Source organism: Amblyomma maculatum, chromosome 1, assembly GCF_055883805.1.
Source record: "Amblyomma maculatum isolate TAMU_Amacu chromosome 1, ASM5588380v1, whole genome shotgun sequence".
Lineage (NCBI taxonomy): Eukaryota > Metazoa > Arthropoda > Arachnida > Ixodida > Ixodidae > Amblyomma > Amblyomma maculatum.
The window spans coordinates 418,152,648-418,175,917 of NC_139344.1; the positions used below are offsets into that span (position 1 = coordinate 418,152,648).

A 23,270-nucleotide genomic window follows, 5' to 3' on the forward strand; every position below is an offset into this window, starting at 1 on the left:
CATTATTCACTTCATAAAGATGAGGTGGGCCTCTCTTTTAAAGTCTAGGTTTCACCAGCCCCATTGATCAAAACGGCCATTGGTGCGTTGTCATTTTCACGATACTAATTCTCAGCCGCTTGTTGGCAGTAGTACAAGGAGAGTGCGTACGTGTGCAAAGTGAGAATGTGTGGCGCATTTAAACATGCGTACCAGAGCATGTAGAGCCTCTGGTGTCCGGCAAGCGGGTGGCGCGTAGCTAGATGTCAACTCAAATCTCCTAGACTGACGCCTACATGTCAAATCTTCAACACCTTCTCTGCAGGCCATGGCGCTTCTGTGTGTTGTGGTGCCGCAATGCCGGTTCAATGTGTCGTGTCTTGAAGGAACGTGCGCATTCTTAGACATTGCAGCGTGTGAGAACTTGCATAAGCATGGGAATGGAAGCTGTGCTGCCACCGTAGGATGCAATGATTTGGGGTGGAAGTATTGCTCCATCCTGCTCTAAAGGTGCCTTAAACTGACTGGTCGGATGTTTCTAGTAGAACATTTTATTGTGCAATGGGCCATTAATGGCACTGTGTAAAAACAATGTGATCCGATGACATTCAGTTAAGCAACTAAGAGATGTGCAGGAGTTTAGTGGCATTGTAAGTTGCATGTCCACGCTATAGGGGGCGCCGCAATCATAACAATGGCAGCACACTGCAGTCAGAGGTATAGCTCGTCTCGCACTGGAAAAAGTGAATGAAATTTTAACCCTTTAACTGCAGTTTTTTAGGGACTGCTGCACACTTCCTGCCGGATTATTTTGCATATTAGCCAAGATTTTTTTTACATGTTCTGTAGAAATTTTAAGCTAGTATGCACTACAATTCTCTGCAGGACGTTTGTTAAATATTTTGTTTGGCAGGTTTCCACTTGTTGCTCATTTTCATAGGCGGCAGGGTCATTTCCTCACTGTCTTCGTTCGACAAGCTGTTTAGCTGAGCTGCTTCATTGTTGTCACTTTCATTTGAGTAAGAATTCATTGGCAGTTTCTGATTTTCCTTCTCAGTCAAACCGTGGATGCAAGTGGCACACTCTCACCACAGATGCAGTGCTGACTATGAGAAAGGGATGCGGTTTTGATCGTGATGATGTGGGTGGAGAAACATCTGTTTCAAATTTATCCTGCAAGATTTATACTTTTATTTGGCGTCTGTGGCTTCTCCACAGATGATGTGACATATCCGCATCATTATCGTTATAGTATGAGTAGCGTCGGGAGTGCCAGGGATTGAGTCATAATGCCAACATGAGTATGTATAGTCTGGAGTGGCAGGGATTATGCATGCAGGGTGTTTTGAGAGATCCCTGGAGTGGCAGTTAAAGGGCTAATAGACTAAAGATGCACGAAGCGTAATAGCTATCTGTTCACAAGCAAATTTAAAAAACAAAACAAGTGAATTTTCTTTTCTTCATGATACACCATACTTCCCAGAGCATGTTGCGCCAGCTTGGCCAAACTGTTTTGCTGTTCAATTGATTGGATGGAGTTCATTGCAAAAAAGTATTGTGTACATGTGACAGTACTTTCTCCCAGACTTTTGAATCGGGTGGCGAGGGAAGCAAGAGAAGTAGGCACTGCAAACTACCATGAGCCATTAGGAAACTTGCCTGGCTACAAACAACTAACTACATGGGAGGAGGAGGAGGAAGATGAGGAGGAAAGGCAGGGAGGTTAACCCGTAAAAGCAACTGGTTTGCTACTCTGCACTGGGGGAAGGAGGTGAGTGGATATAAAAGTTGTGAGAGAGGGACGGTTGAAGTTAGTACAGTCACACCACAGACATGCCACATTACATCACAACACAGTCATATCACTTAACATAACAGCAAGCTCATAGTCTTTCGATTAGGCCTGTGCTTTTCATAAAACGGAGCAGTGCCTGGAGGGCCTTCACCGCAGACGATTGCCGTGGCCAGGGACCAAAACCTTAATTTCAGTCAATGGGCGTCCATCTAGATGCTCCAGCGTACAGCACAGACACTCTTTCCTCACTGTATATGGGGCACTCAAAAAGAATGCGGCCTATAGACTTGTCGCGCCCACAGTTTGTACATGCAGGGCTGTTTGCCATGCCTATCATAAAAGAATACGAGTTTGTGAATGCTACACCAATCCACAGGCGGCACAGCAAAGTTTCTTCGAGCGGGGTAGGCCAGGTGGAAGGTGAAGCTTCAGGCCGGGGTCCAGGGATTTTAAGCGGCAGTTCGCAAACTGGCCAGAATTCCACAAGGAGAGTGTGTGTTCCTGCACAAGTGCGCGAAGCCTGCCTGCTGCGTCTACCCTGGAAAAGGGAATCAACACACAATCGCCGTCTTGGTGGGCTGTTCGTGCGACCTCGTCCGCCCGAAGATTGCCTGCTATGCCGCTGTGTCCTGGAAGCCATTGGAAGATGATGTCATGTCCTCCATTAATTGCACAGTGATGAATTTGTCGTATTTCCGCAATGAGTTGTTCATGGGCTCCACGGCGAAGAGCCGCTTTTAAGGCTTGCAGGGCTGCTTTTGAATCCATGAAGATAGACCACCGCTGAGGGCTCTGCTGACTGATATGCCTAATTGCAACACGAAGAGCGGTTAGCTCTGCAGGTGTTAAAGAAGTCTGGTGAATTGTCCTAACTTTTATTTCTATATTAATTGAGGGTATGACCATCAAGCATGAAGAACTCAAGGCATTCACTGAACCATCGGTGTAGACGTGCAAATGATTTGCATGGTGCTCATGGAAGTATTCAAGAGTGATTTGTTTTAGTTCTGTCGGTGATAGCTCGACCTTCTTTCTGATGCCGGGTATTGAAAGAAGCAGGTGTGGTTAATCCAGGCTTCATAGTGGAGAGGATGGTCTAGATGCGGGTGTAACAACTACATGGGGGTTTTTTAATGGCTCTGTGGCGAGAAGGAGGTACTACTTCATTATCGAGCCTCTCTAATAATAGGCATGTAAAGTGTGCAAACACATACTTGAGGCATTATGGTGTTGGTACCATGAAGCTGTAGATCGCTATCAATATTCTAAAGAGTTGGAAGGCCATAGAAGGTCTATCGTTAACGTGTTGAAATTCAAGAGCCCCAGTATTGCTCAAACAAAAAATTTGCTGACGATTATCTTACTTCCTAATGCGAAATTTGAGCGCAGCTTATTAGCTGTTTCGCCTTTTTAGTAGACTGAGGCAAAGATTTTGAGCAAGACATGTATGCACAATTAGACAACCTTTTTTTAATTTTTCACACATACTCCTTTAAGAAACGCTCCACTAACAGTTCTCGACTGCCATGAAGGAAGCTTTGTGGTCTTCCAAAGCCTTCCACTATGGCACCTCTTTTTTTTCTTCTCTTTTTTTCACTGCCAGCTCTTCCTTTATTTTACAGCTCGGTTAACGTGCCCGCACAGAATTGTGACAGATACTGCGTCTTTTCTTGATGTCAACCAATTTTAAATGCTGCTGATGCCTGCCATACTGAGTCTATTTCTATATGCTCTGTAGTGCGGCGTTCGAGGAAGCGCCAAATTAAAGGTGCCGCACGGATGCTTGGATCGAACGCCTGGCGGGGTCAGCTTTGTATTCCTGGTGACTTCATCACCATTCATGACAGGATGTGATGTCATTATTACTTCTGGTTATTAGGCATGACCGGATGTGACATCATGATGAGGTCACTGCCTATGGCGTCACCAAGATACAAGGCCGATGGCGACGCCAAGGACGACACGAAACGCAGGAACGGGCGCCAAAGAGCTGCGCTGTAAGAAATTGGGAGCCATTGGCGGAAGGCAGTGAAGTAGAAAGCTGGAGAAAAAAACAACTCTTCAGTGCCATCTGCTCTCCCTGAACGCATTACTGACCAGTGCCCAAGAACTTAAAGCACAGGCGTAGGATCAGAAAAGATATGCACAAGATAGAGAGCAGACACACGTGCTCCTCATTGATGTGAACTCCAGAATAGTGGCGGTGCTTGAATGTAATCAGGGGTGGGCTGTACGTTTCCAACTATCAAGTCACAAGCAAAAAAAACTCTTAGTCGCTTCAACATTTCAATCTGTCAAGTCAAAATACTCAAAAGCTCTCGGTCAAACTTCATGTTCAGCTATGAAGTTATTTTCTGCTAGTCCATTCCAAATTGTTCCTCAGGTCAGTTGTGTTCTGTACTTGTTTTGACTACCTTGTCTTGTTAGAGATGTGTGTGCAGTCAGCAAAGCATTGACTGTTGAATAAAAAGGAATCAAATTGAATTTTTCATATGTCAGAAACAGAGAATTGCAATTAATAAAAGCACTTGATGCTAGAAACATGCTGCAAACCATAATTAAAATGCTCCAAAACATTTTTATTGACCTAAAGCTACTTCAGAATGGTTTTCTTGTTTCTCCCTGGACTGCTCCAAAATGCTAGAGCCTGCTTTCCCCCTGGCAACATGAAGCAGTTCTCGTGGCTATTGCGGTTGTGTTCATGCTTTACATTATCACACCTAAGCATCTTAAAGGTCTCTACAAATTCTTTTTTCTTTTCCAGTAGGAACGTGGGCTTGAATAATTTTTGACTCCAATTTCTCTGTGACAGCTCTGACTTCCGCTCCCGCGCAAACCTTAGTAGATATAGAAAGACTCAGAGAATCAATTTTTATTCCGAACGCTAAGTGGATTAGATTACATCTGTGTCCCTTATAAAATAGTGGTGCATTAGGCAGGCATTACATAGTGAACTAAGAAACACACAAGACAAAGTGGACGCTTGCATTTGTTTTATTCTACAAATAGCTAGCCTTTGTTAAATGCATTATAATGTAACGTAAAAATAACAGCATCATGAAGCAACACAAAATGGTGTTCAGTCCCTTCAGGCACTCGTAACTGTGTGGCCTTAAAATCGTCGTGTTTGTGTTATCATTGTGGTCAATGAGGATGTCTAGCAAACAACAATACTGGGAATTCTCGGGGAAATTTTATGCGCCACGAAAAATCTGTGAAATGTCAGGGAAACCAACAAAAATTTCGCCAAGTCAAAGAATATGACGACACGATATAATCTGCAGTGCATTTTTATTTTAAGCTGCGATCAGCAAGTATGTTATTCGTGCAGATTTTTTTTTTTTTTTGCTGGTAGCGCTTGGCTGCGCCACAAGGCAAGGCACGATATATTACTTTGACGCTAACATATGGCTGACCTGCCACAATAGAAGAACAAATATGCATGTGAAGTGGGCACTCAATAAACTATGCGGGAGCGCTGTGTGAGAGTAGTATGCAACAAGAAGCATGAATAAACGCGCTGGCTGCAGCCAGTACAAATTATTGCAGTCAAGTGCGTGTGCAGCCATGCTGGATTGAATTGGCTCGGCTTTTAGCAGGGTGGGTGGCTCGCATGCTCTGAGGCTGGCATCAGTGCATTTTTATTATTGAACTTTTGACGTTCTAAGTGGCCGTTGACACTAATATAATATTAATCATATTCTGCAATAATCATTGCAGAATATGATTAATAAATAGCTTTTTGTTGTGAATTATTTGTTTGTGCTCATTATCATCAGCTACATTTTTGAGCCTCTTCACTCGTCAAGGAATCTGAACTAAATAATCAGGGAAAATCTGGAAAAGTCGGAGATTTTTAATATAGTTTTTTTGGTAGACATCCTGATGCTATGGAAGGTGGTGTTCTTCGTTCTGTGCCCAGGCTTCATCCGTGTAAATGTGGCACTCTTTTCTGAATCCGTGACAGAGCCACTATAAGGAAATCGTTTACTGCAATATGATCTTTAGCACTGGCTTGCTAATGCAATCTGAGGACACTTGGCAGGAGCCGTTGTATAAGCCAGCGGGAGCAAAGCCACCTTTGATGGTGAAAACTTACTTAAGCTGCAGACAACTCGGGCATTCGCCATTATTTCCTCTTAAATCTGTGAGAGAAGATCCTGATTGTTTCAAATGGGTTTCACAAACACAGCGCATTCATTTCATGGCCATGCTGAATTACTTCAGATAATCTCTCAAAAGACATTTCGTTTTGGATTGGCTGTATGTGTTCCAGGCAGCTGTAGCCTCTGCATTTGTTTTTAATGCGACTGAATTACAGGCTCTGTTCTGCAGAGATCACAAGACCACAATGTCGAGCTGTTGACTAGGGCAGCTCTTTTGTGATGGGAATCGATACCGAGTACCCTTGAATACCGAGTACCCACGCAGGCATTCTCACATGGCTTGGCTAAAGTGGGGCTTTATAGCTATGTTGGTTTTTCAGATAAAAGGAGACAGTAAAAGAGAATTTGACCAAGTTGCATCTCCTTCAAAGAAGAGCTGTGAGATGCATTGCTGACGTGTCTTATTGTTTCCCAACGTGTGAACTCTTTTTAAAATACGAAATTATACGAGTCTTTGCTTAATACAATTGCAGACTTTTAACGAGCTTCAGAAGTACTTCATGAAGAAAATTATATTAGTATTTGGCAGAACTTGCAAAAAACACCCATATTCCATAAACCAGAAATAAAGAAATGCAGTTCCGACACCTAGAGCATATTACTCCCAGCAATCCGTTTCTTATACTCTGTCAGTGCTATTAAATAAGTTCAACCAAGAAATGCTAATTGAACCTTTCCAGTATTTAAATATTGTTAGGAAATTTGTTCTCAACAGATTTATCTGATGACACTGCATGTGTTTTTTGGACTGGTACTTTTGTTCCTTTTTTCATAGTATGTTGTTAACTTCTTTTCTGTTGTAATGAATAGTGGAATATTTACTGCTTCAAATGTTTGCTTGGAAGAAAAGATGCTGCTGGTCTGGTGCACTGCCAAGTTCAAAACGGGCACATGACTTTTGCCAAGGTTTCAAGCTTTTAGTCGAGTCTCTTTCTCTTAATTTAGAGAAAATAAAAGGCTGATCGATTGATTAAAAACTGTGTGTAACTTACAACTGCACACTAATGGATATATGCGAGATAACAGCGGCACAAATTGAAGGATCAGAGATTAGGTGAGTAGTGAAGTGGATATGTGTGATAGAGGATCTGCAAAAGGTGGTACAGACAGGAGACAACAATAAAAAAGGGTTCTCTTCTCCCTCCGATATACCCTGTACTGTGCACTCCGTAAACTTGACCTCAAACCCCCACTTAAATTTCTGCTGCTCCCTGTTATGCTTGTCTTCTCTCACCCTCATCATTATTATTTTTTTCTCCATTTTAAATCCTTAATGCACTCGCTGGCAAATTAGTGAGCGTCAATTTGCCATCATTTGTAAAGCTCTTTCTACACAACTCTGCATATACATTTATTGTTCATTACTTGCACATAATATCAACAGTAGCACCTAACCGTATTAATGTTACTGCTCTTTTTTTTGCATCTTTCATCATTCTTGAAAAGATGTGTGTGTGTGTGTGTGGGATGGGGAGGGGGGGGGGGGGGTGCAGTAGAGAAGAGTAAGTTGCTCAAACTATAAAAGGATTGAAAGAAGCTCTACCTGCCTCCAATCAATACTTTTACACGGGAAAGAAAACTTTGAGAACCGCATGCTTTTATGGAAGTTGAGGCCAATAGGTAGGTACTACATTCCACGCACAAAAACACGTTGTGTTGGACATAAAAGCATAAGCTTAATGCAAACGTCCAGAGAAAATGCATCTACTGTCACTTGTACGCAACAGTTGCAAGGCTCTCATGTTTGTGGCTGATGCACCTAATTTTGACCGCAGCTATGGTGCAGATGGTGAATGCTATTAAGTTGTTTAGCTGCTGGTAACCCTTGTTGTAAGAAGCATGTTAGCCCTGCTTTCTTTTTTGCTCAATATCAAAATGTTTAGCATGGGTACACTAGGTGCGGTTGAACAGATAAACTGGGCTCATTACATAGCAGACTAATCCAGCTGAGCATCAAAATCGAGCACAGCCTACCAATTGGCTGTAGTGGTGCCCAAATGCTAGTTTATTTAGAATGGCCAATCAGTAGAACTGTGAATCAATCTGGACTACCCAGTTGGAACCAGCTGAAAATTCGGCTGTTCGAATTGGAAGTGTGTTTAGCAAATGTGGTTTCAATTGCCCTTTTTCTTTGTTTTGACTGGGCATAAGTGAATGCCAGCAAGATAGAGCTGCTATGCACTTTTCTCTCAAAGGATAATGGTAAACTACCAGTCATAATATGAGAGTACTTGCTCACCCCATTACTCACCCCATTCACATGTACCCCCGTCTACCTCATAGTTTCTTCCTTTTCCCGGTTTCTCCTGACGAGGTGCGCACTGTCATTATGAATCAGAAAGATGCAAGCCCAGGCCTTGACAACTTCCATTCTTTCCATATCAAGCTAATATCTTCTCTGATTTGCAATGTGTTCTCTTACATCGTCAACTTAATCTTCAAGACCGGTATCTTCCCTAGCGCACTAAAAAAAGCCAAACTAATACCTGTCTTCAAAAAAGGTGACAGGCGCCTAACAAGTAACTATCGTCCCATTGCTATTCTTTCCTTTTTTAGCAAAGTAATTGAAAAGCTGTTTGTCGTCCGTCTGACAAAATACCTCACAAAATTTAACATCATATCTTCTAATCAGTTCGGCTTCAGGTCTGGTTTTTCAACTGAATTAGCCTTAATTTCTTTAACAGATATGATTAAAGATATTATTGATCGTGGTCAATTAGCTGGCGCATTATACATCGATCTTTCGAAGGCATTTGACTGAATTAATCACAACATACTTTTAGATAAATGCCCTTGGAGTATCTGGTCCTGCACTTACATTTATCCGCAGCTACCTACTAAACCGAATCCAAGCAGTTTGCATATCTGATACTTACTCTACACCTAAGACTAATGTTGGTGTTCCTCAGGGTTCCATCCTTGGACCACTTCTTTTTGTTTTATTTATTAATGATCTTCCCTCGTGCCTTAAATCTTCTGAATGTATATTATACGCTGATGATACTACCTTACTAGCATCTGAATCGTGCATAGATTCTTTAACACGCAAATTGAATACCGATGCAGCAAACATAGCAACCTGGTGTCGAAATAACATGCTTACAAAGGAAATAAAATGCATCCAAATCTAGCTTTGTCATCTTCTCGTCTCCTCTCAAGGCTATTCCTGCATCTTTACATATTTCCCTTAACTCTCACATACTCTTTGCCACTGATCATGCGATGTTCCTTGGCATAGATCTTGATTGTCACTTAAAATTTAACAGACATATATCCTCCCTTTTAAAAAAATTAGCATACGGCATAAGGGTGCTCATCAAGGTGCGAAATTACTTCAGTTTACACACGCGCATTTCTCTCTACTATGCTTTCATCCATAGCCATATGAACTATTGTATTTCATCTTGGGGAAACACATACAGAACACACATAGCTCCGCTACAACACATACAAAATCAAGCCATACGCATCATTACTTCTAACAGCCATTTGTGCAGTGCTGCGCCCTTGCTGCAAGCTCATAACATCCTTGAAGTCTCATCCATGTTTCATTATTCTATTGGCATCCTCGTATTTAAGTTCATGAATGGATCACTTCCCATCTCAATAATTAATAGTACCCAGTTCCCGAGACATAGCTTCACTCGGTTTTCATGGCAAAATAATATTTTACTGCCAAAACCCAGAACTAATTACGGCAAATCCACAGTTAATTTCTCTGGCTCATTTCTGTGGAATTCATTACCATTCAGAATTAAGCAATCTTCTAATATTCATGCCTTCAAGTGTAGTTTTCGTACTTTTCTGCTATCGGGCTAAAAAAAAATAAAAAAAAATTTTTCATTGATAAAAATACTTATCCCACATACAATTGTTTTCCTCCGTTTTGAATTTATATAACATGTTCCCAATTTATGTTCTGTTTATATTACGCTATCGTGTATTTCTGCGTGTTCCACATTTATATTATATAACAGTTACAGTTTTCATCCGCTGTTGTTTGCACTTATTTATTTTTGTTTTGTATACTTGTAACAGGAGGTCCCCTGTGCAGCCATTGGCTTTGGGACCTCCTCCTGTGCTTACCAATATTTGTATTCATTTGTTGCATTGAATCAATAAATTCTGATTCTGAAAAAAAAAATAAAAAATGTTGTCCACCCTATTCTCGTGGTCTGGATCTGCGGCTCCTACCTGTCCCAAGTAGGCATGTTGCTTTGTCACTTTTGGCGCCTAGTTGCTGAAGGTAAGCTGTCACTCCCTTCCGTGATTGTGGAGAATTTTTATGCTTAGTAATGTTTTAGACCTAACCTTCCGTTTTGCCGGTCAAGGTCATTGAACATGCTTTGTGAATCATTCAGAGTTACTTGGTAAAGCAGTGTCATCAGTGAATCGCAGGTTACTAAGGCATTCTCCATTAACTCTTACCCCAAAATGTTCCCAATCCAGGTCTGCGTGATTTAAATGACAACTCGAATATAATTTAAGTGTCAACCAATTTAGTCAGAGTCAGAAACAAACTATTTTTTGAGTGGTGTGGAGGGGGAGGGGGGGACTGATTTTAGACTGCTCAGAGGTGTATTTGCTATTGCATATTAAACCTATATATTTAAATGGGCAGGTTTAAATATAGATGTGCATATGAGTGACTGGTTGAATTAAAAAGCATTTGCACATTCTTTTAATCATGCTCATGAATGATAATGGTTTCTATTGAGAAATGATAGGATCAGCTCAAATATAATCTTTTACGTGATATCGCTAAACACCAGCCAGCTTAGCACTGTGCTTTAAATTATGAACGTCATGGAACTGAGAATTTTTTAGGAAATCTGAGAGCAAGTAGGCTGGGGTGTGGGTTCAGATTTCCTACTTGCTAAGCGATAGCGTATTGGGGTTGTTCATCCGAAAAGCCACTGCATGCAGTAACTCTGAATTAAGAACCACGACTTTGAAACGTGTCAGGAAACATTCACAATTGAATAGACCCACCATTGGGTTTTGAATCCAGGCTCTCTGCATGACAAGCAGGCACAATACACATAAGCCACGAGTTGTTCGTACCAAGAGCACTTGAGGGGCACCTAGCTTGGTGTGTATGCCTTACTGACGTGTGTTTTGCACTGTGTGCTCATGCCACAGTAATAGTAATTTATAAATTTAAATAATTTAAACAAGGAAATTTTAAAAATCACAAAATGATAAAGTGGTTTAAAGGTACTATCACGTCTAGTTTTAAAGCCAGGGTTCACCCAATAAAATTTAGACATATTTAGAGATGAACATTTCATGGCTGGCAGGAGGGGGAGCGACAGTTTAAACCGAATAATGACAACACAGCGGATGTGTTGAAAGAGAAAGAGAAAAAAGCAACAACAATAGGACAGACGGCCGCGCAGCGCTTTTCTTTTTGAATACAGTAAAATCTCTCTAATATGTCAGTCGGGAAAAATATTCTAATTATTCAAAAGTTTGAATTATTTGATAGCCGTAAATAAGCGCCGAAAACTATTTGCATCACAGCAATATTATTTAATGAACATCTGGAATATGGTCGTGTGTACGTTTGAGATGAGAACTGTGTGACAGCAACTATTTTTCACGGATTCATCAAGTGGCTCATTTTGCGCACATTGTCCAGAATGCTGAAGAACATCTCCAAAATCACAAGTACCACCGCAGCCCTTTTCACAGTGCGATGCCGTAGCAGCGCTGCGTCGTTACGAACGGCCTTTTTGCGTTATGGGGGTGCTTCACTGCACAAACTGTGGCCTGCACGGTGAAGCATCCTCAAACCTCGAAGTGCTCGAAGTGCGGCGGAAGCGCAGGACGCAAAAGAGAAAAATAAGAGTGGGTGTTAAAACGGCATGACGCCATCCTGAAATGAAACTAAAGAGAAAACCCGTGATGCGCACTGCAACATCTGAAATAGCGTGACCAACGTCATCACGTTCACAGAAAGTTGGCACCAAGTATAGCGAACTTGTAGCCCGAGAGGTGGGCGGTGGTGGGCGGTCGGCCTGAGAGGTGGGTGGCAAAACCACTGCCATGCACTGTGGGGAGGACCCTGTTAAAGGCGAACTTTAAGCGACCTAATTTTTTGCGTTCTTGCCTATAAATCTGCACTTTGTTTACCCATATTCCGAGATATTTCCATTCTGCCAGCTTTGGTACCTGCTTGCCTCACATTGTATTCCATTGTGTTTTGTCAGTGGAGTCCTTAAATACCTTGGAACCTGGTTTATAGCAGAGGTAGAGGGTAGATAGATACCAGAGAAGATGACCCCCCTCTCCCCCCCCCCCCCACATACACACACACACACACTCAATTATCGAATTTAGTGCTGACTGGCACTAAAAGTAACGTTTACAATGTCACTTTATCAACAACATTGTTCAACCACTGTTGCAAAGTGTGTTCCAGGAAAGAAAAACATACTCGTGGAAAAGAAACAATGGGCTGAGTGGGCATCAACCTGTTACCATTTCCGTTGCAAGCCGGGCACAGTTTCTTACGCCACCTTTTTTCATTGTCAATCCTGGTAAGTACAGGGGAATCCCAACCAAATAGGGTCATATAACATAAAAGATTAATATTATTTTTACAAGTACACTAATTAATCAGTTCAAGGAGTTCATTAAAGCCAGTCTTGTTCCTGAACACATTGGGCAGCTTGCGTACATTCTCAACATAATAAGTGCGCACAATTCGTGGCCACTATGCAGAAAAAAATGTATAAATTTGACTTGCAGTTAATACTGAGAAACCAAATGCCTTTGGTGCAAACTGGGGGTCCACCTCTACTCCAAGGAGCATTTGTTCAGTGCAATAGTTTACAGACCTTGTATGGCAGCCTTATACTTTGGAGTGGATAGCAACCACACATTACATTACAGCATAACTTTGTTGAAATGAACACCACTAATTAGTACTACTACTTTGCACAACTAATTATGGCGTCTCACTGAGCAACAACACAATGTCCATATGGGACTGCTACTGCATCAGCTCTAAAAGAATACATAAGCGTCTGCCAAGTTTTTAATCACCAATATCTCTGGTGTTGCACACGTCGTGCTGAAAGTTTCTATCAGTATTCTTGCTTTCTTTACCCTTTCTGAGGACCATTTCTAGGGCATTTGAAAATGTTACTTCGTAGCATTTTATCAAAATAATTGTTACACGAGTGATATTTCAATGTAGGTTCAGTAATTTGTGCACCGTAGGGTTAAAAAGATTTCAACATGCAGGCAGCATGCCAGCTATGTACAACATGATTAATTTTGCAGAACACTGAAGTGATGCTTGACCACCTTTATCCTGTTATCGTATCACCAGATAGCTGTTGTGAGAAAATGTACCACACGGCACTCGTATGGTAGATTTTTCACTTTTAGCAGAACAATTTAACTGACCATACACACCATTTTCACATCTGGCATTGGCTCTCAAACTAATACCTGTAGTCAAGCTTATTTTGTTTGCTGCTGTTATGTGTCTGAAACATTATGTTGTGCTGCAAATTAAAAGTAGTTTGTAACTATTATTTAAAGTATGTTTACATGATGAATAAAATGTTTAAAATAGCCAGCAACATTACAAAAATGATACGCAAGGCAGAACAACTATAGTAAATTACCAGTAAAGCTCAGCTGAGTTGGCGTTGAAGGTACAGATTATTATATGATGTGTACACTTTTTAATGCACCCTCATGAGCTAGAGCCAAAGCTGTGCTCGGTACATGACAGATCCAAAGCTATTTCCCACCTGCCTCAATGCTATCTACGTCTAACACAAAACGTCACAGATCCCCGCAGGTTGCAGCCAGCAAATCTGCTAATGCAAGAATTATCAAATGAAAAACTTCGCAGTCTAATTCCAGATATTTCAAAAAGTGGTACTGCACAACTAATAGTAACTCTTTATCTCAAGAAGAGGTCTTGCACATCACATACCTGATAAGGCTCCTACACCGCAATGCAGAGTTATTTTTTACATCTGTCAAGGCATGCTCAGTATCACCTCTCACAACCTTGTAGACAATAAAGCCACGTTTATTGTACTATGCCACCTTGCCTCTGAAGACAAAAACCCCGCTTATGTTGTATGACAAACCTTCAACTGGAAAATAAAAAGCTTCTTCTGTCCTGAGTGTTTAAAGCTAGGCACTTTCAAGAAAGTAAAGACAACTGCTGTTGTGACGTGTTCACGAGCGACTAGCTGACTGATTGAACTTTATTGATATCTAGTACGCAGAACAAACACGGTCATTGCTGACATGGCCATTTGCAGCATAGCCTGTAATCCTCCTCTAAAACACTCCCCTTTTAAGATGTCTAATTTGCAGACTGTTTTCATAATTTCACCCCTCCCTTGACTTAATGCATCAACTTCTCTTTTGTTATACCTCTGTGTATCTTACCTATTCACCAGGCTTCTCCTGCAAACCCAGTACCTCTACAATATCTGCTAGTGTTCCTTCTGGAAGGGCAGGCCAAAGTGTTGGGCACCACTAAACTATAGGATCTATGGTCTCTACTTCAGTTCCACAGGCAGCACATAGTACTACATCCATTTCTTCAAATTTCACCCTGTACATTTTTATTCTCAGACCTCCCTCCTAGTTTCGAATAGCAGCGAGCTGCCCCATAAATTATCAAATAAATTATCCTTTTTTATGCTCTTTTTATGCTTTACACATCCCTAGGGCCGAGTTTCCTTGCATTTGCTAGTCTGGGGTAGTGTAGAGTTACATCTTGTCGATAGTGTATGGCTTCAACAGCTGCATTAGTGGGGCTTACTTCCAGCAAGTGCTGATTAACTCTTGACCAAGTGAGTACATCATTGGTTAAGGAAATCAAAAGAGGTAGCTGCACAAACTGGGGCACAGAAGTTCCGTGGGCACAGTTTTTCTAGAAATCGAGGAAAAAAATCAGATTTTACCTGAGTTTTGCATACTCAAATGTGTTTCTGGAAAACCAGGTAAAAATTTTCAGGAACGTGTTCGGGAGTGCGAAAATAGGGTAAAGTCAGGTTTTACCTCAAAACTAACTACCCGGAATATACTCAACCCTCCCTCCAAACTGATGCAAACTTTCCCCGAAAAACGGGTTCATTATGGGGGTACGAAGGTTACCAGATTTTTTCATGACAGTCGAAATCTCACACACATCCATCTGCAGTATTTGGTCACTTCATCAATCATCAATGAAAGCACAATTTCAGCTGCGATTATGAGTCAATATTGAGCATTGCTCGCTTCAGAATGCGTTTGCTGTGCTCGCGCATTATGATTTTGTAGGGGATTGGGCTCAATACAGAGTTGTACATAACTGATTACTTGGAATCGGTCAGCTAGAATTAATTACATTTTAGTGCAATTTTATAATCAGTTGATTGTTTTCTTAATACAGAAATGTTTTGGGTAAATCAATTAATTTCTTCTGTAACAGATTACTGGTAACAAATTACTTCACTGTAGAAACAGGCTACAGTGACAAAGCATCTGTGGAAATACGATTCTGTTAAATTGTTCTGCTGCACAACGGTGCACACACCTGCTTAGGGGAGCTCTACCACCTTTTGACTGAATAGGTGCACTGGCCCTGCTATAGATTTCTTTGATTTGGCTTGCACTGGTTGCACTAGTTCTGAAAAGTGCTGCAACTGCACCAACTGCACTCGGAAGGTTATAACTATGGAAACTGTGACTTTAACTGCTCCAAGTTCGCCAACACAAGCACGGCTGCATGATCGTTATACCAGTCTGCAAAGATGACACTCACATGCCTGGATACGAGAGAATTAATGTTGCAAGCAGTGACCACGAGTATTTGTTTAAATCAGACTGCCTAACAAAGCGCTTGACATGTTCAACAATAATAAAACCAGGGTTCCGGTCTTCATTCTAAAAATGCTACTGCTGAAAAGATGCACGTGCCTTATTGCACGGTGCATACATTAGGGAAATTTGTTTTACTTACACCAGCTACACCAGTGTAGGAAATTTCCTATACCTGCAATGGATTTTTGCTGCACTGGTGTAGCTGATGTAGGTTAAACAAATCGCCCTACTAAGGTGCCATATCATGGCTGTGTACTACAACATTGGTGGCCACGACAGCATATTATATCGCTATATAGTAAAGTGAAACTGAAGTCCCAGTTCATCTTTCATAGACAACTGCACATTTCCCCCTCTTTATAGTAAAGACATTTTTGGTAAAAATCGGTTATAGTAAAGTGCGCCTGGCCACGGCGACGACTCCCACGATATGACATCGCCGCCCGTGCACTACTTAGAATCGCGAGAAAAATATTTGTTGTATTTGAAAACAGAAAAATAACATTGTGTTCTTTTGAGTGGCTTTACCACCAGACTTAGCAGCATTCAGGAGAAGCCTACTTTACGGAGGCCTTGGAGCCGTGAGGGACGGTACGCAGCGCGTAGGGGAAAAAAAAGTAAAGCTGTCTACGAACATGGAAAGTAGGCGGCGCGGTCCGTTCAGAAAGTAAGGGAGAGTAAAAGTGAAGCAAGAAATAGGGAAGGGGAAGAAACTGGAGAACATTCACAGCTCTGTGCAGCACGAAGCATGAGGCAGCGGAGGCAAGAAGTGGAGGTGCAGCGTGTGCTGACTTGCAGCACTTGACTACCATGCGCATTTATCATTTATTGCCTTTTAAAAGGCAGAAACAGCAAAAAGTAACACCGTGTTCATGTAAGGTTTTGGTTTTGACATGAAATCAAACTTGGTCGTATCTGTAAAATAACTGAAAAAATTTACATGAAGAGATGGTAAGAAAGAGATGGAAGATATTTCAGAGTGTTTTTTTCATTAAGCAACAAGACATGTTCAATAACTAGGCATTTAATTACCAGACAGCATCTTCAGGACCATGTCATCACCAACAACTGATACAGTAAAGACCTTGATATAGTAAACATTTTTGCTGGTCAAAGTGACTTTACTATAAAGGGATTCTACTACGTAACACTTGCGGATCCGTTAGCAATGGGCCATTCAGGTTCTGGAGACGGACTTTAGAATGATCAGTGCAGTGTCCTTTGCTCTCGGCTGAATGGCACGTACCCCATGCTGCAATTGTTTCTGCACCTCCTCGGGAGCGAGTGCACGATGGGCAAAAACGTGCGCAGAATCAACCCTGCACCTTGACAAGATGAGAAGTGCAGACGACATGCGTGGCACTGACAAAACGAGGATGGCGGCGCTGCACTCCTTGAACTGGTGCAGCTGGTGCAGCCAAATTGAATGAACCTTATGGTTCCACACTAGAAGCCATGCCTGAAGTTTCAAGAAAGCACCTACAGAGAAGTTTTTCAGCTTTTCAACGGCCTTACCTGCAGCGCCTGTTGAAATTTCCAATAACAAAGCACCGCACTTCATGGGCGAACTACCAGAAGCATCCCTGATTTTCAGAAAATTCTTTTTCTTTTTTAAAATTTGCTTGGGAATCTAAGCACCCCGTTTTTTTCAAGGAAGAGCGCTTATCCAAGACCAGCAAGCATGCCTGCTAACTCTGCTGTCGAGCCAGAGCTGTTAGACCCCTGAGGTGGCGCGGCGTGATTAAAGTGACTTTAGGCGTCACCTCGAGCTTCATGTGTTTCTGTGGTCTGATACTAGATGAGAGATGGTGGCACAGAATGCCAAGTGCACTTTTTGTGCAGGCACGTGTTGCTCGGTTTGGTGTCAGTTGCTTGAGAGCCGTAATAACGGTAAAAACGAATTTATAGAGGGCCGCCTGCAGCCTGAATGTTAGATGAACTGTAATGGTGTTCGCCTAAGATGTCTGGCAAATAAATTGGTATTTCTCACACTTGTCTCGTCGAGACATCGTGGCAAAAAAAAGGTGGGGGTTCCTTTCAGATTTTTCAAGTCTAAGTGCACCCCCCTCCCCTTCCCCCCAACTTTGGGCATCGTGACCATGAAAAAAAGGGGAGTACTTGGAGTTGAGTAAATATAGCAGAAACTGTCATCGGAACACTGTATCACTATGAGCGGAAAGCAAGTTATTTGTGCGGCATCACACTGTACTACACTCGCGACAGCACTAGTGTTCTACACTCTAGTGCTTACGCGTAGAGAGTGTTCAAAGTAGTGGCTGATCGTCTTCACGACTAAAGGTTGCAAAATCAGCAATGACAACTTTGTAAAATAATCCCTGTTGAAAACTAACGTGTAAGAAAATTTCAAATAAACCGCATTAGTTTACTGCAGTTCATGCGAGTTTGGTATGGCAATATAGTTCGAATAAAGGTAAATATTGTTACGAGTGGAAATCACGCACCGATGGGTAACACTACTCTGAAATCGATGGGCACCGCTTAGCCGCACAACACAACACTGAGCGTCGTCTTTGTCCACACACCCAGACACTTCTTTCTTCAATTGCTGAATGCCAGCATGGTACACCACATAACATTACCCCCGCCGCAGAAGCACAGTCCCGGTGCATTCTAGGTAAACGAAGCAGGGCATGAATAATACGGCTTGAGTCTTGCCACGTGCACAATGTCGGAAGCTCGTGGTGCAGAAGACTTCTGGTTCAAAGGTTCGATTTTGTATGTGACGTCGGTGACTTGGCGCAAGATACGGTAGGGGCCTGTGTAGTGTAGTAGAAGTTTCTCGTACAAGCCCACCAGGCGTGATGGGAGCCAGAGCAGAACGAAAGAGCCTGGGGTGTAGTGCACATCGCGATGGTAACTGTTATAACGGGATTACTGGGAGCCTTGGGAGGCAAAGAGCCTGTCTCGTGCAATGTGGCGAGCATCATTAGCGCGGGATATGGTATCTCGAGCGTAAGTACTAGTGGCGGCATCAGTAGTGGGTAGCGATGTACCAAAGGGGAGTAATGAGGGTCGGCCAAAGAGCAGGTAAAAGGGAGAGTAGCCAGCGGTATCATGACGAGAAGAGTTATAGGCAAATGTTACAAAGGGTAGATTAATGTCCCAATCCCGATGGTCGCCGGAGACATACATTGATAACATATCTGTGAGCGTACGGTTGAGGCGTTCTGTGAGGCCGTTGGTCTGAGGATGATAGGCGGTGGTAAATTTGTGGTGGACGGTGCACCACACACGAAGTAGCTCGTCAACCACTCTGAAGAGGAAACAGCGACCACGATCCGTGAGTAGTTCACGAGGGGGCACCGTGTTGTAGTATCACGTCGTGGAGGAGGAAATCAGCGACGTCTGTAGCGCAGCTAGTCAGGATTGCGTGGGATAATCGATGACTGTTCAGTAATTATTCATTTACTTTTGCGAGGCTGTAAATGACCACTGTAATTTGTCTGCAAAATTAGTTACATTTAAGATGCAGTAATTGTAACTGTAGTCAGTTATGTGTAGAAGACTGGTTCATTATGACAGTGGGTTCGTTACATGACTAAATACTGTAGTTTGCACATAAAAATAGTCAGCTCTGTGCTTTATGCTCCATAACACCATTAACAAAAATTGTGTGAAGCAAGACCTTATATGCAATTTCATCTGCTGTGTAGTACTGCTCTTGAAATTTATATAATTGAAAAACAGCATTCGTTCTTTGTGCATCAATACAATATGGCCTTGTAATAATAATCTGAAGGAAACACGAAGCAGAGCCAATGTTCTAATTCTGATTGCTTGAGAGACTCTCAAGCAGTCTCTGACTGGTCGAAGCAGCAGCTAACTGTACACAGCTGAATTACACAGGTGTCATGAGAACTTATTACAGAAATGGTATTCCTTCAAGACCACTGACGCTGAACCCCATCTGCAAAGTCGGAGGTCATGCAGCAAAAACAGAATTGCCAGATTAGGTGCATTTTGGTGGTGATGCATGACCCACCATCTTCAGGGCAGTCCTACAATAACTTCGCAGCGTCACTGAGCAGTACAGTCGCTTCAATCAATATGCAAGGAATGTGCTGCAGGACCAACACTGAGAGATCAAGGCCTGAATGTATGGATACCAGGCAAAATAACTTTGCACCCCTTGTAGCCGAGCTGTAAAATACCATTCAGACTCAAAGCTTGCCCATGCCTTCCCTCCTCACCTTGCTCCTGAAGGTCATCAGCTTTGTCCTCCTCATTTCTTGTATTGCTGTTGCCAATGTCTGCAAACCAGAATAAAAAAAAGTTACTCCAGGACATTTGCTGCCAAATACAAGTATCTACCATTTCTGCTTCCTTCTCTTAACACCACTTGAGATATCACTTATTTTTGTTCTTTAATCAATGATGTTCTTGTGTCTTTTTGTGTTACATTTATTCCTTTTCACTATGTAGATCACTTGACAACCATAAGGCTTTCCTATTTAGTTTCTTGGCTAGCTTTGAAGTTTTAGCCCCATGAGTGTAACTAGCTAGAAATTATGGCCATTCCTTTTGAGGTGTATTAGCTTCTTGCAAAAAAAAAAAAAAATTGCAGGAGTGAAGTTAAGATGACAGAGCAACCAGTGTCGGTGAACAGCTAAACAATGATCTCTCTCTCTCTTTTATATGCAGTATTAATGGATGAAGCCTAGGCTATATCTGAAAAACCTGTGCTCGCATTCACACTTTTCCTGAACCAAAGCTGCCCTGTACGTTCCACAAAGCACAGCACTTTGTTGCAAACTGCATTATCACTGTTTGGATTGCTTTCCTCATTCTTTGAAGCTGGCGATCATAAGAGCAGGCAGAGTTCCACTAGTGCAGCAAAATGTAATTGGCTTGGTCAAATCTCAGGATGCAGCAAATACTTCACTGGATCTATTGCCCAAGCATTAAAGGCAAAAAAAAAAAAAAAAAAAAAAAAAACAGTTAAGGTGACAAATCTCTACATACAACTTATAATGAAAGAGGCCTGAGAATGGCAATGTAGCCCGAGAACACAATAACCTCAATCAAAGAAAATAAAATTTTTAAGAGTGCTTTTATGAAGAGCTGTGCCGCAGCATACAAATGCACATGACGCAGTATTTCACTGTTGTGTGTACTCACAGTCAATTCAAAGCATGCACGTGAATGGGCAGAAAAAGAGGGGGAAAAAAATCACGTGAAGCCAAGCGCAGGGATTATTCCTTCTGAATAGACTTTCACTTCTAATAAAAATTTCGCCTTTAGGTTGCGCAATTCTGTCAAATACGTCCGCATAGGTACAAGACAGCATGATAAAACACAATATTGTCAGTAGCGCCTCATACCACCAGCATTTGGCAAGCATTTAATTCAGTTATCAGTATGTTTCGTCCGGTCTCAACACACTGCCGCACTTAAGGTAGCGGGTCGTTAATGAATACGCGATTAGAAATGCGAAATCTGGTCAACCCTCTGCCTTGCCGTATCCAAACTGAAGCTCGTCAAACCAACACCGCGACTGAGTCGCAGACTTCGGCGCTGCTGACCTGCTACACGGCATCGAAAGAAAATGAGCCTGAGAACACGCGGAGGAGTATGTCAGCGTCATCTTCAACCGATTCCACGCCGTACTCCTGAGCCTGCACCATCGGCCTGTGGCCAATTTCCACGCTGATGGTGCAGCTCCGCTCCCCTCTTGCTCCAAACGCCCCTGTTAGCCAAAATATAAATCCGCTGAAAAGTCGTATCAGTCGGTAAGGAGCTCGCGATTTGGTTGAGAAAATGCGTAAGCTCACGGCCGTGAATGTTGTCAGATTTTTCGAATTCTTCCAGCAGTTCTTCAAATGCTGCCATGACTTCTGTGCCTTTTGCCATCGAGAGGTTCGCTTCGTTTTTTCGTTGATAACAGCCAGGAACTATGAAGCATTAAATTTCGCGGCCGGGGAGTTCATGGCGGCTGCCATTTTGTTTTGCTGATCACGTGACTGATTCTTTTGATCACAAATTATTACTCGACTCTGTGTCTACATCCAAGAGGTTGGTTTACATGCTTCGTTTTTTTTAGATGAACGGTTCAAAAGCGTCAATATCTTCTGCAGGCTCTTTTACTCGACTCTCTTCGCGCCTACTTTACTTGATTCTGCGGAAGGTGACGCTAGCTGTCTTTTAATTTGCGGGTCGGTCTTTCTTTCGCCGGTGTCTGAAAATGCGTCCCTTCCCAAATAGTTTTAGCGTTATAAATGTGTCGCTGCTTTACACACAGAGTTGCTACTCTCATCGTTTATTGGAGGTGGTATTCCTTCATGCTATGTAATTCCCTCTGAATGACGGGTAACTCGAAAACTGGTTGCATGCGAGTATTTTGAGTATGCTGTTTGAGTATTTTGACGTAGCTGGGCCAGATATAGCCTTCGCTTAGCTGAAGTGATGCTCTGCATGCAAACTGCAACAGATAGAAGCATGGCTGTCGGAATAACGTTTGCGTCCTCGGCGTGTAAATATTTATGAATTGACTGTTGAGACCACCATTATTGGCTGTGGTAAGATGAACGACTCTTGGAAGCGGCTGCGGAGGAGTTGCCGCCTTGTAATCAAGTAATGGTGTTTGGTTGAAAGATTCAAGTTTAGAATGTACTAAATCAAATATTGCGCCTCAAAAAATGTTGCGAAAGAACACTGGAATTAGGTTAATATAATGTATGATGCTCCCGCATCAGCCGTGCTCCTGTGGCCTAATGGATAAGGCGTTGGTCTCCGGAACCAAAGATTGTGGGTTCAAGTCCCACCAGGGGCGCATTTCTACGCATAACATTTTTTTTGCCTCTCGTTTGTTTTTTATTTTTTTTTTTTTTATTTTAGTATTGTACTTGTCAATTCGTAAACAAGCAACCTAGACTTCCTTTTCGAAACAACTTAGGGAAATCCACCCCACCACAGGGTCAGTATAGTGAGTATAGCGTCAGCTTTATAGACGGCTGTGGACGCGCTTCCGTTTCATTTTGATGTCATATGTCGCCGAGCTAACGTTACGCGGACTGACTGCACAGAACCGTACTGTGTTATTCACTAATGCAACAGTTTATACTACGCCGACAAGCCGACATAGTCCGTATCTGTCACTTCCACGAATGTGTAGTATTATTGCGAGATGTCAATAATATAAAAAAATTAAGAGGAGAATGGCGAAAGCCTACTCTTCCTCTTCTATCATGTCCCTCTCATAGTTTGCCTCTTATCGGCGTTTGTTGCATGCTACCCCGCCGGGGTGGTGCAGTGGTAAGACGCCCGACCACTGTGCCGGAGTACCCGGGTTCGATCTCGACCTCGGCGGCTGCGTTTCGATGGAGGCGAAACGAAGAGACATCCGTGTGTTGTGCGATGTCAGCGCACGTTAAAGATCCCCAGGTGGTCGAAATTACTCCGTAGCCCTCCACTACGGCTCCTCTTTTTCTCTTTTCACTTTGACTTCCACCTTCCTCCCTTCCCTT

The 23,270-nt window shown here is 42.4% G+C and overlaps 1 protein-coding gene and 1 non-coding gene across 2 annotated transcripts in view; one reads left to right on the plus strand and one right to left on the minus strand.

Annotated features, from left to right (window-relative positions):
• The window catches only part of LOC146209174 (RNA-binding protein 4B-like), a 151,350-nt gene extending 129,595 nt beyond the window's left edge, over positions 1-21,755 (minus strand). The window contains exons 1-2 of the mRNA XM_084596820.1: positions 21,579-21,755; positions 19,998-20,057 (exon numbers count right to left, since the gene is read on the minus strand). Coding sequence (XP_084452946.1) covers positions 19,998-20,033 — 36 coding nt within the window. The 5' untranslated portion in view covers positions 20,034-20,057; positions 21,579-21,755. The remainder of the gene's footprint in view (positions 1-19,997; positions 20,058-21,578) is intronic.
• Positions 21,756-22,503: 748 nt separating this feature from the next.
• TRNAR-CCG (transfer RNA arginine (anticodon CCG)) lies at positions 22,504-22,576 on the plus strand. Its single transcript has one exon. It is a non-coding gene; the product is annotated as a tRNA-Arg (tRNA).
• Positions 22,577-23,270: the final 694 nt, after the last annotated feature.